We start from the raw sequence: 19,073 nt of genomic DNA, 5'->3' as shown, positions 1-19,073 counted from the left end.
TGCTTATCAAAAAGAACTATTACTTGCTTAGGAAGACATATAACATTCTGAGGCTTTCCATTATCCAGAGAGTCTCCCAAGAAGAGGCACCAGACTGGTGCACTTACCCAGAGTACTTTTACACACTTCCTTTATCTTGTTTTGGACAGAATTCACAGGAATGGAGAGAGAACATGAACCAGCTTCAGAGGACTCACCAATACCTAGCTCATGCCTGCAAATCTGAGATTCACCTGGCTATCCATTCACAGGGACATAAAAAGGATGCTGTATTTCTTACTGTTAATGAAAAAGCAGTTTTCACCATACAAACTTTCAGCAAAGCTCCTAAGAACCAAGCACATGAACGGCATGGAAGATGTTAGAAGACCAGTGTGGACCAGCATGTTTTTAAAGCATCCCTAAATACTGTGCTTTTTGTAAGAAGTCATCCACACTCACATTTAGGACAACTCCTCCTCTATTTTTTTTCACAATCATATGAAAAATAAGACAATTCCATCTAAAACAGTTACAGTGACACTAAATCTAAGTTCACCATGCTTCTGCTGGAGAACTGAAAAATCTTGAAATTCAAAATTAAACTTAAAAGAAAACATACACACACTATACAGTACCATAACAGAGTACATAACAAAAAGCACCCAAATCTTCCTACCCATCCTTCTGGATTCCACAAAGTAATTTGTTTTCCATGTCTCCATAGCATAAGCTGCAAAGTAAGGTTGACAAAATGGAGCCCTGTGGGATTCCAGAGCACTGTATATAGTACCTAGAAAAGAATAAAAGAAAAGAAACATCAAAACACACAACAAGGCTCCAGTAGTCACTAAACATATGCTTAAGAACATCAAGTATAACACGTAAGTTTCAGTAATGAACAACTGAAAGCCTGCTAGTTAACCTTACCTCAGTTTTTCTTTCCTCTAAGAGTCTAGACATGACTCCAAAAAAATCTTTATCCCCACTACTGAATTTAAAATGCACTAAAACACATCCTCCTTTGTTATTAAGAAACTCTAGTAGACAACTGCCATTGAATGAATGGTATTTATAGTTGGAATCAATCCACAATGCTTTTTCCTTTACAAAAGAACCTCCAGAGTCACATTTCATCTAAACGTTGTAATTGTTAGTCTTGCATTGCTTTACAAGTGCTCTTCTACAAGAAACGTAAAGTTCACGACTCATCTTTCAAATGATACATTTACTTTTTAATTATGATCCAAATAATTTCCAGCAAGTACTCACTAAAAATTCATACACTGAAGCTCATAATGTTCATCTACAATAAGAATTGAATTCAGGCAGATTCTGAAATTGAGAACTTCTAAGTTTTCGCATAAGAAGCAAACATCCACATTAAATCCAAATACAAAATTCACCACTATCAAATCCTGTTTTCTTAAAGCATTTGTTTCAGACAAGCTAGAGTAGAAGTGTTTAACAATACGAAGTACTTTAAATCAGGCCACTTGATGTGCATATTATAGAATCATAGAACAGCTATGATATTCTTCAGTTATGATGGCACAGCACGATATGGTCAAGCCATATATTTCCTTGTTTGTTTTGTTGTTGCTGTTGTTTGTTTTTAAACAAATAAATACTACTCTTTACTTTCAGGGAAATTCTTGATGAATGCCTGTTAAGGAACACAATATTGTCTTCTACAATCCAGTTTTGTTTTTGTTTTTTTTTTAATACAACCTCTACTATAAGCTGCAGTTATTTCCGCACTTAACTGTTTTAATGCTAGAAAAGCCTACAGACACTTTTCCATTTGCCTCTATTTTCCCCTCTCTCTGTACAATGAGTTTAACTACCGTAAAATAAAGTTAGCCTCTCAACAGCAAGAACTTAGTCACTCTAACAGACTTCACTCTAAATTCAGAAATAAAGGTCGTATTTGTAAGTGGTTTCTACACTTGGTACACGTTTGCCACCTAGAGGCAAAAGCTAAACAGCAGATCAGCATTTCTAGCAATGCAAGAAATTTTCATTTCATCCTCTTCCGTAACAGCAGATTCCTAATTTGGGGGTTGTCAGTCATTTTAATTCTTAATGATACTGTTTTATATTTTTATTGCAACTTGCCAAAGAGCAAGGCTATGCAGAAAAAGTTTTATTTTGTACTACAGACTGACAAGGCTTAAGCACTATTGCTCGGACATCCCCTTGCTTCTGTGGTCATCTCCAAGGATTTCAACATTTTTTCAAACAAGATCTGAAGCTCTAAATGAAGGTTATGTATCTACAGAATGATGCAGTCTGTGCATGATCAGCATCACCCGCATGGGAAAGAAACTTCTAAAACTCAATTATTTAAATGTAAATGGATCCAAACAGTTCAGCTTTTTTATAAGGCATAAGTTAAATTTCAAAACAGATTTCAAATTAACATGAAATAAAATTCTTTAAAAGATATCCAGCAGAAATGCTCTGAGCCAATAAAGGCAGAGAAAAACAAACATAAACCAACCAAATAAACAACAAAAAAATCCACACTTCACAAATGTATTTGATTTTATTTTTTACCTGTGCCCAATCTCCAGGATGTTATTATGTAACATTTGAAGAAAGAAAGTAAACAGGGTGGAACTGTTCTCATTAAAAGTTAAGCACTAGAAATGGGACAAAACAAAACCAAAATTGTACTTTAGAAATGTGCTGAAACTAAAAGATAAAGTATAAGTTGAAAATACATGTATTAGCTTACCTGAAGAATTAGACTGTAACAGTTTAGTAAAAAATCTCTAAGGTAAGAAACAAAGCAAACATCTAAATTTAAAATATGAATATGCACTCTAAAAAGCAACTGTCAGCCAACAAATGAGCAAAGTTGGTTGGGTTTTTTGTTTGTTTGTGTTGTTTTTTTTAGGTCTTTCTTCAGGAAAAAAAATCGTTTTGATTAGTGTTTGGAAAATTGTATATTATATTAACAAATATAAAAAGCTTTTAAATATTATACTGGCTTACCACCATTTATGATACCTCCCCTCTTTTGGTCATGTTCTACCCTTTTTAACTCTTATGTTCTTTATTATTCCGCAAGTACAGACAACACTCTCTTACCAGTTCTGCTACAAATTGCATCTCTTTCCCCATGTTACCAGTGACTCGATGCACGAGAGCCTATGCAATTACATTAAGTCTTTTGTGTTAAAAATGTATAATAGAAATTTCATTTGGAGCAGTGGAAGATACCTGCGTGGTCATCTGTGGCTCATGATTTTGTATGCTGTTAGCATGGAACACCGTTTCGCCAAGCCATAGAACGTCTTTGGAAACTGACTGGGCGCATCACCTACCTCTACACTTTGTCACACATCTTTTACTGCGCAAGTCTTAATAACAAACATTATTTAGAATTAATACTGTTCTCTGAAGCATGTGAGTTAAGCAACAGAAAGGAGCCTGCTTCTTGTAATAGCACTAGCTGGAGCAAATATAAAAGTCATGTAATTTTCATCCATTCCCTAACTTAGAAAGCAAGGTATCTCTTCAAACAGTAACAACAACGGAGTTTTTCCTGTTTTGTAATGCACTAAGAAGGAAAGTTTATTCTTAGCAACTTTGGCATGAGATCATTAAAATAAGCTGATTTTTTTCCAAGTCATTTCTCTATTAAGTGAAGTTTGCTATTCAAAATGCTGTATCTATTTCCCATGTTACTTAGCTTAGAATACACTTTTCACATCCTTAGTTGTGTGCATTTTGGACATAGACCATGACAAAATGCTTATTTATTTCACTGGAAAGCTGTTACAATACATAATGGAATTCATTAGGAAAGAAAAAAAAAAAAAAAGAACATGGTGGTTCAAATGAAAGTTTAAGACACCAACGAGAAAATCTGGGAGAAGTCTAGAATTACGCATCGCCAGAGTTCCTGCCTGAGGCACTAAATCCCCTGAAAGCCTGCTAGAAACACCAGATAAGAGATGCCAAAAATCTATCTAAAGAAGGTGCTGAGTAACCAGAACACAAGTGGTGTCACCATATAATACATACATTCATCTAAAAATAAACAAAAAAAAAAAAACACACACAAAACCCAGGAATCTTCATTTACTTAATGTAGCTTTCTCTTTCAGTTTAGGAGAACCCTCCTAATTTGGGGAGAAATTACTCAAACTAAAAGAGGAGAGATTTAGACTGGATATAAGAAAGAAATTTATTTCACAATAAGCAAGGTGAGGCACTGGAACAGGTTGCCCAAAGATGTGGTGGATGCCCCATCCCTGGAGACACTCAATGTCAGGCTGGACAGAGCTCTGGGCACCTGAATCTGCTGAAAAGGTGTTCCTTTTCTTGTAGGGAATTTAGACTACATGACCCTTAAGTGTTTCTTCCAACTCAAATGATTCTAAGATAATATTTACCTGTTCAACTACTATTGCATTTCGTAATGAAGTTCGCTCTTGAAGTTTGGACACAAACTGCTTCATGTCTGGAATAAAATCCTCGAAAGTAGAAACCTGTATATTTAATATATATTAAAAAAAAAAAAAAGACAACAGCAACAGAATACTCAGTAGCAGATGAAATTTATTCCGTGAAAGGGCATGTTTTACTGCGTTATTTTAAACCAAATAAGTCTGGTACTGTTAAAATGAAATTCCACCCTCACCCATCTCCATTTACCTTTACCCTTACTAACACCGAAGAGTAAGGAACAGCTTTGTTCCCTCCAGGAAATTTCCAACACTATCAAAATAAAGGTTTTCTCAAGTAATTACCTAATTCACATTCAGAAACACAAACAAACAAAACAAAGCTACAAATATATTTCTTGGCCAGAAATATAGTAACAGTAGTAATTAAAAGAAATGAGTCATACGTGTCTCTTATAGAGCTTCCTGGCTTTTCCAGTTGGGGTAATCATAATTACAGCATACCACCTTATTCCATACACGGTTTGGCTCTCAGGTTTCAAGACCTGTGAGATTACTTCCACTAGTTTCTTGTGAGGAATAGTATCAAAAGCTCTGGACACATCACCCTGAAACAGAAAAAATATCTTCCATCATGTTCTATATCTTATGTTTAAATATCTTTCATATTCAACAATATCACCATAAATACTGTGACAGTATGGGGCAAAAATAACCATTGTAGTATATAGCCACAATTGAAGCATCACATAGGAATGAAATTACAACATTAATTATTCAAAATTGTGACAAGCAAATTCATTTCTTATCTGAAGATTCTTTCCTCAGTCATCAATGAGTTTTCCCTTGCAGGGGACAACAGAACTCAGTTTTAGTACAATGTCTGTTACTAGCAGAAAATGGTACAGCAGTCCCTACATTCATCTGTACTGTGTAGCACTTCTTTTCATGATTAGATACCAATGGACACAAAAGGTAGCACTGAAGTTTATTGCTGAAATTTTTATATGATTATTATTTTAAGAAACTTTCTCCTCTATATTTAGTTCTGACCATGACATCTTAGACTTTTGGAAAAATGTAAACCTAGAAGTTTTGCTTTTTCTAAATCTTATACTATGATCTTAACTGTGCTTTTATTTGTCATAGTCACAATTCAAGGCCTTCTGAAGAAGCAAAAACTTGTAAAGAACTGTATCAGTGACATGATCCTTTGTCCTTAAAGATAAGACAATAACTGAAAACAATTTTGGGACATGACAACTGATGTACAAGAGCATGAGGTAGGAGCCCCGCTATATTATATAGAAGCTGTATAATTCTATATGAATCACTCCAACATAATAGCAATAGCCTGCTAGCTATTACTTAACACAAGAGTTAAGTAAATGCTCCTTCAAAAAAAAGAAAAAAAAGAAAAGAGATTTTACAATAACTCAATTATTTAAAGTGGTAGAATAGATTTGTTGGACACGCTTTATACTTCATGTATTTATTCTCAAGAAACATCCGTATTATGGAGATAGAGGAGACTTATTTACTGAAGAGATACTGAGTTTATCTAGAAGCACATAGGATTTTTTTTTTCTGTTTTTAACTTAGGAAAATGACTCTAAGAGCCTATTCAAGTTTGTATGTTTGTCCCATCATTATACCCAAGTAAATGTAACTGCAGAAGCACAGCATGTGTCTAGCAGCAAGAGCTGTTGCATGACAGAGAAATTAATAAAAATATCAAAGTAAAAGAAGCAATACTTCAGGAAAAGCAAACAAACAAACCAGTCTAATGCACAAAACCCAACTATGACAAAGAAGTAGTTATGCACACAGACCAGAGCTATAGAAGATTTGCAGTAGCTGTCTTTGAAAAGTTAGTCTGAACGCAGGATTAGAATAGGCATACCTTTACAAAGTAGAAATGAGGCATTTCACCACCTGATTCAAAAACTTTTGTAACAAAATCCTTCCATTTCCTGTAGATATCATCTCTCCCGAATACTGAAGAGCCAATGATGCTGGTGTTTACAGTTCGTTCATAATTTAACACACTAAATAGATTTTTTAGCTGAGTGTTATAGCGCTGTATCTATAGAGACCAAAGAGAAACATCCTAAGGCGTTGAAACATACTAAATGCAATACTGAATGTTATACTAAATGTTTCTCATTTAGATGAGCTATGAGAGGAAATCTGTGTATTTGCTGTACTACTTTGATCAAATACAGTTTTCAGAAAGAACGAATATAGCAGCAGTGACTTCCTGGAAGTGACAAAACAGTCTCAAAGACACCAGTGTGGTGAAACAGTTATGGACATAAATAAATAGACCAGGATAAATAAAATGATCACCAGCTGTAAGGTAGGAAGAAATAACAACGTGTGCTTGAGACTTTAAGTTAAACCCAGCTGCATCGCTTCATGAACCTCTACAGATAATTTATGCAAAGATTCACTCCACTTCAGCAAAGATTTAACTCTCTTAGTTATGGGAATAGTGGAGTACAGCAGCGTGGCAGTGAAGTCCTGTAGGTCAATCAGCTCTGTCAACACAGATCTGGCTACAAGAGTTTGGAAAAGGCAAGCCATAGTATTAAAGGAAGTAAACAAACTGCACATGCGGCATGCTCATGAATCTGTTTAGAACTCTGGAGAATTCCTCCAAATATGCATAAATAAATTCTAAAAGGTTTCTTACTCTAAATGGCAGCATTCTGATCAAGCCATGCACGCAATAAAATTGCCAAGTATGAAGCATACCAAATTCATCTGAGAACATTATTTTTGCCCTGAAAAAATCAATTCCAGGTTGCAGTGAAAAACTGACAAAACTAAAGCACACCAAAACCACTTGTACTGCAGTCACTGACTACAAACAACATGATCCAACTTTACTGTTTTTCATTAGGTAAATAGTTTGTTAATTCACTGGCTGATCCTGCAAAATATTTTTGACTACAAAAAATTAACTGCTGAATTGACTGCTGAAAATTAAGACACATTCTTGAATTAGTGCAGTGGTTTCTTTTCTGGTACATGCCAAGTTCCTATGAAAAGCAGTCAAAAGGGTAGAGATGTAGCTCAAAGATAAATAGAAGCAGCAGATCAAAGCAGTTATCAGTAGAGAAGTTCCTCCCTTCCTTCTTAATGATTGTGTCCCCGGATGGCTGCCTTAAGAACTTCTCACAAAGCTGATGGCCATCTGGGTGTTAGCACTGGGGTCAATAAAAGAAGCTTTAGCATTCAAACCTCAGTTTGAACTAGGCCTGTGAGACATCCAGCAGCAGTATTCACAGCAGTAACTTCCTGTAATGCTGGCAGGAATTCTCTCCTGTCCCTCAGTTTTCCAGAACAAGTCTAATCTACAGTGCTATCAGTATTTTTGCAAAACCTAAGGGTTTGCTGGAATCTCTGCAGAATGCAAAAAAAGATTATACACTCTCAAGCCAATCAGTTAATTAATTAAGTTAATTAATCAGGCTTCCCATTATGTTTGCGTATCCATGTATGTATCTATGTATTTACACACAGATATGTTGAAGTTCAAACAAAAAGAAGGTTGAAAAGCAAATACATAAAACCTCTATTAAAAGAAAAAAGAAAAGCATAATCTACACTGTTTGAGGACAAACTCACAGAACTGGATTAATTTCACTACAGTTTTGGCAGCAAAGGTTAAGAGCTGCCCAAGAGCTGGAAGTCAATTTGCTGGGTACTTGAGAGATTTTCTTCTGGCAATTCATCTGGATGCATTCCACTGCTGAGCTGCAAGAACTGACAAAGTCTACCACTGCAGTTTCAGACTAGCCTTAAAATTCCAAACCCTGGAACGCTGTCAGACACAGAAAGAATCTGAAGATGGTCTTCTTCCTACAATTTAAATACCTGGAGGAAACTGCAGAGCAGAGACATGCTGGAATATAAAACAGGTTGAAAAACTGGAACAGACCAAAGGATAGCAGGCAATGAAAGAAAGAAACTGAGCAGCCACGCAAGCTGGGGAAGGAAAGAAGGGAGGGAAAAGAAAAAAAAACAAATATTACTTCCATTAGGTTGTAAGCCCCAAATTCTTGAACAAGATAATTGTTTTGGATGACGTTTTCTGCATCTGTCTGCTATCACAGAAGAGAGGTAACACTATCATTACCTTTCATGGATTTATAAAATCATTAGCATTGCTTTATGATGCTCTCCTATTTTTTCACAGATGAGGTCTTTTCATGACAGTTGCTGTTCTTGGCTGCTTATCAGCACTCATGAACAGGAGTCTACAGTTCCCACTTTCTAGCATGTATCTTGTCTCTCAGCTTCAGGGCTACGCAGCAAGCTGAAGCCACTTGGCCAGCAACCATAGTTGACTTTCAATCTTCATCTTCTGGGGTCATCCTTTATCCCAATTTGTTATGGGAGCAACAGAACCTTTTAAAGTACTGCAGCTATTTTTGGATTAACTGTGGGCATACTCTGACAGTATGATAGCCACAGAAAGATTAGATGAAAGTAACACTTCAGAACAGCTTTTCCTTCATGTTCTTTAAATGCAGAACGGGATTACTCACTGAACCATCAGCATTAAGAAGCTGTTGAACTCTCACCCATTTGGAGAGCTTTTCATCTATGGAACTCGGCCTTAAGGAAAAAGAATCAATTTAGTCATGGGAGATAGTGAAAATGTGCTTCCACTATATCTTGCAGTTAACTCGCTTGTTAAATGGATTATTGTATGCACTCTGTGTTAAGCCTTTGTTCCCATGCAGTAGTAATTCCCATCTTAATTTCTATTTCCTTACTATGCTTGATCCAGCCTCCTCAATCCTTTTAGGCCTTCCACTGCAACATATATGGTTCACCATTATTTGGCCTGCTAACTTGGCAAGATCCCCTGGGCTGACCTGGCACAACAGCCAACCAGTCCAACGATGCACTCAATCAGTACTCAGGTGAATCCCAGCAGGAGAGATTCATCTGTCCCTAATTCTCTGGTGTGCCAAACAAATACAGCATTAGCTCTGAACACTGAGCACTTAGTGTCTGACTCTTCTGTTCCTACCCCTATGGACAGCTGTGTCCATCACAGTCAGACTCAGTAAGCAAGGCTGAGGGAAACTGACAGAAAGAGGAGAGAAGGCAAACACGCTTACCCGACAGCCTGTGCTATTTTGTTAGACTAATATCATTAAGACAGGCTTACAAGCAGAAGTATGTAGCTCTGGAACTACAGGCTAATGATGAGTACTGGGAAGGGAGAAGTTAAGCTAAGTTGCAAAGAGTAGGAGCATTCAGTCCTTCTGATTTTAATGTTTCAGTTCACCAGTTTAAAACCAGTTAAGTGAGCGAAGTTTTTTAGTTAACATGAAACAGCTGCCTCCATCAGACCGACATAAAACAATAAGGAAAATAAAAACCTTCTTTTCTCTGCTTTCCTTGCTGAGTTTCTGTCCTTCAACAACACGGCTTAGTCTTACTACAGGTCTTAAACCATTGATTTTAGGAATGAACCGGAGCCTTGATGCAATAGGAAAATACTTTTTTTGATGGATCACTTCCATCTCCTCTGAAGATAAAGCACGCAGATGTACTTTGGCAAAATGGTTTCTAAAATATAAATACATATTGAATGTAAGCAACAGGAAATGCAGTAAGTTAGAATATTTCACTCTTAATGTAACTGAACCCAGGTATTTTACTAAAGAGATAATTACAAATACTAATCTCTACAGAACCTGGTATGAAATCTGAATTTCAGAATAATTCCACATATCAATGTATACCATTGACAACATGATACATTAATAAAAGAGCATATATGACGTAAACTAATGTAATGAAAAAGATCTAAATTAACACAAAAATTTAATCACAGACTAGCCAAGTATATTTGAACATTATGATTTCTTTTTTTAAAATTCAATATCTTTCATGGTTTCAGAATCTTGGAAGATATAAACAAAGGATAGGATTTTCTGAAAACTGTATGAAGACAGGCCCAGGGAAGGACATACACAGTGTAACAGGCTGTTGTATTTCCAACATTTAGAGCAGAATCACACAGAATCACAGAATGGCCTGGGCTGGAAGGATCTTAAATCTTAATAGGTAGCAGCTACCACATTAAAAGTTACAACAGAGAAAACAAAAGGACAATTAAGCATTCAGTAGCATAATTCAAAATAATCAGGTTGATGAGCAGCAGTCAGCTAAAGTAAATAGAAAATAATAAAGAATGGAAGGCTCTTAAATGACAGTCTGGGAAGCATGCTTCCCCCACACAGGCACCACCTCAGGATTTACAATTCAGTGTAGCTCAGCCCAAATTAATACTAACCCATGCAATAAGGTAGGGAAAGGAAGCGGCACCAAGACCTCGCTTTTACTTAAGATGGTGAAGGTGCGCTACCTGCAACATAAAGGAGCTGGGTCACTGTACTACACTGCCTATGTTGTTCAGAAGGAAAAAAAAAAGACTGTTGTTCATTCTTCCCTGGGAAGTAAAATGAGACAGTTCAAACCCCTGAAGAACAAGGGCTGCAAATCTAAATTTGGATTTTGTTATCCCAAACAAACCATCAAGCTGGTTTAGCAAAAGGAAACCATGGTATAACATAAGGCAGTGGATGGATGGAAGACCAGGTCAGCACGCTCTAGGAGATCTCTGAAAAGTCAAGCAAGCAGACAAGACTCAAAAATATTTCTCTTGTGTATACCAGCACAATTCAATAAGTCACTGACCCAGTTGTTCCAACTGTGACAGCCTGAGTGATACAATGCATGCCTGGGCCACAGGTTCAGCGTTTTGAGGATTTATATTCAAGACTGGAATTAAATTTTCAAAATTCAGCTGACGAGGCAGATCATGTTTTCATAGCTAGAGATCACTGCTATTTATTATGACTTCTTTCCTAAACTTACAGAACATAACATGGATACTGTATGCATTAGCTAGAATACCAAGATAAAATGAAGAACTCCAGTTCATCAGAAACAACCAAGTAATCAAATCTACATTGCTCTGAAGTTCACATTTCTGGCACTGGATGGGAGAAAAAAAAAAAACCAACAAGACACAACAACAAAAACTACCAACACACCAATTTTAAAACATGACTTCTTCTAAAAGCAGAGATAAAGACACCCTGTCAGCATATCTTCATCATTACTCCCTGCCCAGTTGTGGAATTCAATGTCATTTTGCCTGAAGCAACACTCACTGCTTATTTCATGGCAGTACTGCTGATTTTGAACATGCACTAATCTAGTGGCCTTTGAACCATCCTCATTCATATTCACAGTGCTGTCACACAGTGGACCTAGTAGGAATCTGAGTACAAGGTCTGCCAATCACTCCCTGTGAAAACAGATGCTGTCACTGCGACAAGGTATACATCATTAAAAAAAAAAAAAAAAAAAAAAAAAAGGCTCTGCATTACATGGGCCAGGTAACTTGAAGCAGCAGTATCATGAAATACTGATTTCTTTCCTTCAAAAAGAAAAAAAAAAACAAAACTGTTTTTCAGTTGGGGGTATGCAGTTTGGTTTAACTTCAAAAATTTACAGAAAGTTGCTTGCATGCAAAATGTCTACCAAACTTGATCAAGAATCTGAGAAAACAAAACAAAGTCCCCTGTCAGATCTGATACCCGTATCCTTGAGCTGGATTCTGCACAGGAAGATTTACTCACATGTACAGTAGTACAAGATAGGGATTTTCTCCGTAAGGACAATTCATGGAAAACTTACGAATAAAGCCCTGCTCTGTTCAGCTCAGACAGTTTCATCCATTTTCTCTTCCTCAAAGTCTACATCAGGGACTACACTGGCTGTAAACACTTTCTTGTGAGCCAGCTCATAGCAATCAACAAGAGCAGCTTCATCTGGAGAGGAGGAAGAACCAGGGCAACCACCAAACAACCATCAGGGCAGCAATAGAGGCCACCTGATACTGTTCACCCAGGGAAGGCAGAGGCAGCTCAATATACTGAATACGTTGCCTGAGAAAGAGGGGATGGTGCCCTGAGAGCCTAGAAATGCCAACCCCAAACAGCTGTTCCTCAGCATCTCTAAATCCCCATTTCCCTCTTCCAACATGAAATGGGCATCTTGCCATATGCATGAATGCAGTAAACTGGATTAGGAAGAGACCTCACATTACATAGCACACTCCAAAAAGCAGAGTGCTGAATACCCTTGTGAGTGAAACAGTGCACTGAAGGTCCATATAGCCCTATACATGTTCCATAGCCAACAGCAAACATCCTGTCCTTACAGCATGCAGTTGGCTGTAAAATACACAACAGTACTTTTCTGAGGTGCTGCTCCACCTGACAGCAATCTGCATTTCAGGACCATCCTGAAGCAAAAGATGAAAACACTTGGAGAACAGATAGGAAGAAACAGGATCAGCACAGATTAGGATCCTTTGTGCTTCCTTTGTGCTCAGAGCTTTATTTGAGAAATTGGTGGCAGGGAAGAAATGACTAAAACCAAAGCCACCTGCTTTCTTTTAATCATACACCCCATTAAAAACAGCATTATATCTATTATGTAAAATCCAGACTTGATACTTTATGCATACACTCTAAAAATACGTTAGCCTTTGAAGTACATTAGAACTACACAAAACACTCATCAAACACTGACACAGCTTGAAGACAAGACAAAGTATACCAATAGTTGAAAACTATTTTGCTACTACTGTTTAAAATGCTGATTCTAGGCTGCAGCTGCAAACAGGATCAGGGCCCCATTAAGTGCTAACACACATAGAAGAGAGCTGCACAGGAGAAACACCAGTGGTATCATCAGGGAACACGGAGGGCACAAGAGAATTTAAAAAAAAAAAAAAAAAAAAAAAAAGAAAGAAGAAATCACATAGAAATTTGGAAATCAACAGAAATCCAGAAATTCAAAACAATTTTTTTTGAATTGAAGCAGTTAAAGAAATTTCTGGCACTGTGAATCACTGATCATTAAAAGGTTTAAAAATGTGACCTATCAAACCAAAATCCTCCTCATAATGGGTATTACTGCAAAGGCTTCTGTTCTCCTATCAAAGAAATAAAAATTTGAATAGGCTCTCCCACATCAAATATATACAAACTTACAAGCCATACACATCACTACTACAGGTTGACTTCCTCTTGGAAAATTAAGCACACAAAAGGCAGATAAAGGGGCAATAGATGAAAGCAGAATTATAACTTCACATAACAAAACGTGAGACTTCCACATGTTTCAGTCATGTTTGATTAGTTATGTTACCTAATTCCAATGTTCTGTAATTTGCCCCAGATAAACTTTCGGTAGTAGAAAAGCATGTTTTTCTGGAACATGGTCTCGGTGATATAGAAAAATGATTTGAGCAACTCGATAACATAGGAATCCATCAGCCAGTATAGGAATTTTGCCAAAATTTCTTCACGGTAACAATGTTCATAGGCAGGAACAGAATGATTACCTTCAATAAATAATTCAAATGTAGTTAATGTAGTCATAGCAAAGGTCAACTTTCCGTATTAGTAAAAAACAGGAACAAACTATACAGAACAACCCATATATACAATCCCTTCTTAGCACGAGGCCAGTAAAAAGAGAAAAAAAACAAACAAATAATCCCACAGATGCAGCTCAAAATTTTCATTGGTATTAATTATAAATCATTGCAACTTTCCAATAATATGTTTCTAATTAAAGTAGAATTTAGCAAAATACAGCTGGATTATTTAAAGATACTCTACAAAAATGTTTGTTAGATTAGCTGCTCAGCACAAATCACAGCTGCTGCACAAACTTTGACACAAAGAGATGAAGTTTTAAACTGAAACTTATCAGATGGAAATCAGTTGCTTAGTTCTATACCCCGCCTGGGTTGTGTGCTCTCTGCGGCAGAGACACTTTCATGTCCAAAAAAAACAATACTGCCAAAAAGACATAAAAGGATTCACTTCAATAGAAGCTAGAGAACATCACTGAAAAATGCAGCAGCTGTGAGAAGATTCTTTAAATGAAGAATCGTAATACGCAGGCCACCAGATACACAGATTAAATCAGCACATTACATAGCTGTTCTGGAACAAGATGATTAGTTTTTGACATTTTGAGATCACATGTCAATTTCCTGAATTGTAGTCATGATTTACAAGAAACCACTGCTACTTCTTTTGGGGAGAAAAACACCTACAGTGCAGCAAAGCAATTAAATGCAAGTTTAAACTTCAGGCACAAGGGATTAGTTACAGAGAAAATGAAATTAAGTTGACAAGTTGCTTTTCCTGGATTCAGGCTATTATTCTTTTCAGAAGTAAGACATTACAAGTGATTATGAACCAAATGTGTTTTTACAATAAAAACCCTTTGAAATATTTAATCATTCAATAATTTTAAAACTGTGGTTTTGAGCCAAAGTTTTTAAATGATTAATCAATATATTTACTAGAATTAACAGCTTCTTATGGAAGTGTACCTCAAATACCAGACCACCCACTTTCCTCCTATACTTCAGGGAACCTGCAGTAATTTCAGAACCCTACTGCACCTTTTAAGAAGGAATGCCATTTTCAACTCACATTACTGTAGGATCCAAGCATATTACTAGTTAAGAACACTGCAAGCATGTTGGTTATAGTACATTCCACATTCTGTAGGTGGAGAATGGAATCACAGAACAATTACAACATGTGAGATTCTACAGCAGTTAACCACAGAACCACAGGTTCAGCCTAGAACGATGCCCAAGGGTAATGTCTTTAGAGAGGCTACTTCAGATTAGTAAGATTTGCCTCTCTTCACCTGAGAAGATCACTGACAGGAGGGATTCCCAGAGAATTCAGAGCTGTCCTACTCATACCACTGGGATGATCTTTGCACCGCCACTCACCCAGCCCCAAATCCTGCTCAGTAAAGATCATACATTCCCAAAGAAGAGCTCCAGAAAGGTAATGGATGGAGGGCAGCTTCTGCACTGCACAGATCCCTTACTCTTGTCTTTTTCACAGGGTAGACGTGAGAGGGAAAAATCCCATGGAATGACTGCATACATGTGTCCTGTTTTGGCTTTAGCTCTTTCTGGTGTTTTATGGCAACTGAAAAGACCACACTTACTCCTTAAGTGCTTTGGTCACAGATATTGGCAATCTGGGGAGCAAGAGCAGAAGGGAATGTGTTTTGTTGGAAGGCCTGCGTCCTGAATTCACGTTTCTGCATAAAACCTTAATCCCATTAAACACAAAAGGTGTCAATAAAGATGCACAGAGGAAGAGAGATCTGAGAACTCTCCCCAACATCGATTACAACCACTACCACGTCTTCCTCTCTCAACTCCTGTTGTTACCAATAAACCACCAACTCCAAACCCATATTGAGTGCCCTTCCGTCCCCTCCTTAAGCCTGACCGCCACCCATCTGACGCCGTTGGTTTTGCAATACAAGTACCTTTGGCCAGACGAAGCCATACGCAGTCATTCACTCTCATCTTCCACATCAGCTGCTGCAATGAAAGCTTAGCATACTTCCCCATAGAAATGAATGCTTTCACGTTTTTAAAGAACCGGCATTTGTTATGGCTTGAACCCCACAGCTCGGCAGGAATCACCCGCTCCAGGCAATCCCTCACAAAGCCATACACCTGCCAGTGGCTGCTGTGCTGCCTGAGCAGCTCCCTGAGGAGCGGATCACTCCCCTCTGCAAGGTGCTGCTCCTCTCTCTCCATCTGCCCACACATTGGCATTGAGGGAGGAGTGTGGAAGCTGTTCGGTGCAGTACCCTCAGTGGACTCTTCCCCATGTTCTGTGTGCTTGTGAACCTTTGCTTCCCCAGGCAGAGCTGCCTGCAAGGTCAGCTCCGTTTTTTTCAAACATGCTTCAGAAAGCAAAACAGGGCAATTTTTTCTCAAGAAAACTAAGTAAGGGCACTTCTCGTGGTTTTTTAACAGCTTCTGAAATATCTCTCTCATTTGCCAGTAGCGTTTGGGCAACCTCTTCTTTCTCCACTTTTGCTGTGTTAGGCTTTTGTTCTGCTTTTCCTTTAATGGGTTTTGGCTCAAGAATATAGTTTCTATAAGCCGCCTTCCACCTGCCTGACAACCCTGCAGGCGGCTCAGTATGAATGATTTAGGAAAATATTCTTGGTAACTACGGGAATACAGAAGAAATTTCTTCTCAAAGTACACTGCAGAGCGCAAGAATGTATTTGGTAACTGCTTTGCCAAATGAGCTGGGGGATTTTCCTGCTTTCTGTCCCCCGAAGAATCACCTTCCATTGGTTCAGTTTGTACAGAATTCAACCCCGGTTTATGGGTTGGATTTATATGCCTCTCTATACCCCTTCTATTGGGTTTACGGGTTGGGTTTATATACATCTCTATGCCCCTTCTATTGGATTCTGCTCGTTTTTCTGCACCGGTCTTTGTGTGTTTGTTACCCTGAACTCCTCTCGGAAAAGAGCTTTTGTCTGCCACAGGCCTCTTCCCAGGGTGAGATCTGTGAACTACAGAAGGACCAGACATCTCACTGTTACTTCTTTCAGAAACGTAACGTTCTTTAATAAGACCTACAGCACGTGGTGCTACATGCCAAACTCCGTGCCTCTGGGAGCTACTTTGATTTACATCAGGAACGATACTACAAGGCTGCTCCTCCATCTCTTTCTCCATTACTTTCACTCTCTTAGCTGCGATTTCAACCTGTTCTCTGTCACACTTCCTTTTCAAAGATGGTGTTCTAGCTGGCAAACATAAACTGGAGCAGCTCTGTTTTTCCAGACGTGCAGTAACTGTGCTGATCCGCATGCCTGCTTGAAAGTTCACTTCTGCAGAAGACTGGTAACCAGACCTTGGGCTTTGTATCCTATGGCTCCTTCTTTTTCTCCTGCTGGAGACACGACCTTGACGTCTCGGCCTGCACTTCCACCACTGTGACTTGGAGAGATAGTGCCTGTGAAACACAAGCCTTTTTCGCACATAGTCAAGCAAGCTATTATGTTTAAACCTTGAATACCGTCGTCTAACAAACCCTGGGGACGGCCCTATGTTACGCGAAATAAGTTCATAAATTGGTTGCCCGCAGACCTGATAACAGTTACTTGGGGGAACCAACATGAAGAGTGCACAGTGCTCCAGCAGGTACATCATCACGTCGTCCCCTATCCTGCTCAGCAGTATCTCCCAGAGGCCACTGATGCGAATCGTTTCTGTTACAGTATTGGGCAGATAGTTGTATATGCATGAAGATGGCAAAATCCTGAAGTGACAACTGTTTTCATCCAGCAAGGAGTATCCATATGCAAGAATGTTCTTCTTTTTCTTTTCACACAGTCTCTGAACGATTCTTGTGATGACTTCGCTCTGACTGGATAACTGAACAAAGACAAAAAGAGGGAGAATTGATTTTTTAAATCAATTCCACAAATAACACGTGGCCTAAAGAAGCAGACACGCCAGCTACACCCAGGCCTAGACTTCAGCCTTACATTATGCCTTTACAAAGCCGTATAACCATTCACAAGTGCTATGCCAGACTTTCACAAGTGCTATGCCACACTTGCGTGCGCACCGCAAGATGTTTACATTCAGCAACCTGAGCCGCCTGCCTTACGGAAGCCCGTTCGGTGCTGCCCTTTTGATCCTGCTCCTCATGCCCAGGAAGCGCCCTATGCCTCTCCTCCCCACCCCGACTCCCAGCTCAGGGCCTCCAGGTCACTGTGCCCCAGAAGGCGCTGACGCAGGCCGCGCCACCGGAGGAGAACTCAGTGTTTCTCGAGGCCTCCATTTCCTTTTGCTTAAAATAAAGGAGTTTTAACAAACTTAAAAGCCGCTCGGTAAGCTCGCACAGCTCGTTTCGCGCGGCGTAGCTCTGCTTTCCCCCACCCCTCTCACAGGGGAAGGTGGTACTTCCCTCACAGTCGCTCTAACGAGCCACGCTGGCTCGTCGGAGCAGACGAGCCCCCGAACCCCAGACATGCAAATCTTTGAGCCCACCGCCGCCCGGACGCCTTCAGCGCACCGCCAGCCCTCTCTAGGGACGGGACCGGGGGTGGTGCAGACGGGGCCGCGGGCGGAGGGGCGGCCACGAGGGGAGAGGCGCACGCAAGCACGCACGCGGGGCACCAAGAGCCCCGCAGCCCTAGCGCTGCCTCCGGGGCCGACCCCGTGCGCGGGGCACCGTCCGGCCGCTCTCCCTCCTGCCTACCTGCTGGAAGCAGATGGGCCGGCGGATGGTGCGAGCCCCGCGGGGGACGCACACCACACACTGCGACACGAAGGTCCGGTAGCACTGCGCGTCGTCGCCGCGCAGCACCTCGACCTCCCTGGTGCCAGCTTCCCGCAGCCGCCGGACGAAGGCCTCCAGCGGCGTGGCCTCGGCGTAGCAACCCCGCAGCGCGCCCAGCACCGCAGCGAAGGGCTCCGGCCGCGCCACGTTGCGGAGCCGCCGCACGCCGACCCCAGGATCGGCCCCGCGCTCCATCTCCGCGTGCAGCGGGGCTCCACGCGGCGGAGGTGAGGCGAGGCGGGGCGCGGCTGGGCGGGGCGCGGCTGGGCGGGGCAGGGAGGGCAGGCCGGTGTCCAGCTGCGGTGCGACTGGCGTGCCACGGGCTGCTGCCGCCTCACGTTGCGCCAGGGGAGGCTCAAGTTGGATTTAGGAACAATTTCTTCTCGGAAAGAGCGGTGAGGCACTGACGCAGGCTGCC

At 40.0% G+C, this 19,073-nt stretch overlaps 1 protein-coding gene across 1 annotated transcript in view; it reads right to left on the bottom strand.

Moving 5' to 3' along the window:
- TERT (telomerase reverse transcriptase) overlaps window positions 1-18,850 on the bottom strand; it is a 28,544-nt gene extending 9,694 nt beyond the window's left edge. Inside the window, exons 1-9 of the mRNA XM_042809031.1 lie at window positions 18,575-18,850; window positions 15,822-17,742; window positions 13,653-13,848; window positions 9,800-9,989; window positions 6,301-6,483; window positions 4,844-5,005; window positions 4,386-4,481; window positions 2,539-2,624; window positions 659-772 (exon numbers count right to left, since the gene is read on the bottom strand). Coding sequence (XP_042664965.1) covers window positions 659-772; window positions 2,539-2,624; window positions 4,386-4,481; window positions 4,844-5,005; window positions 6,301-6,483; window positions 9,800-9,989; window positions 13,653-13,848; window positions 15,822-17,742; window positions 18,575-18,850 — 3,224 coding nt within the window. The remainder of the gene's footprint in view (window positions 1-658; window positions 773-2,538; window positions 2,625-4,385; window positions 4,482-4,843; window positions 5,006-6,300; window positions 6,484-9,799; window positions 9,990-13,652; window positions 13,849-15,821; window positions 17,743-18,574) is intronic.
- Between the last annotated feature and the right edge of the window lie 223 nt (window positions 18,851-19,073).

The sequence above is a fragment of the Centrocercus urophasianus genome, unplaced genomic scaffold, assembly GCF_019232065.1.
Source record: "Centrocercus urophasianus isolate 14NV4802_14NV808 unplaced genomic scaffold, USGS_Curo_1.0 seq_11, whole genome shotgun sequence".
Lineage (NCBI taxonomy): Eukaryota > Metazoa > Chordata > Aves > Galliformes > Phasianidae > Centrocercus > Centrocercus urophasianus.
The sequence above is the reverse complement of the archived record's forward strand: the minus strand, read 5'-3'. Positions and strand labels throughout refer to the sequence as shown.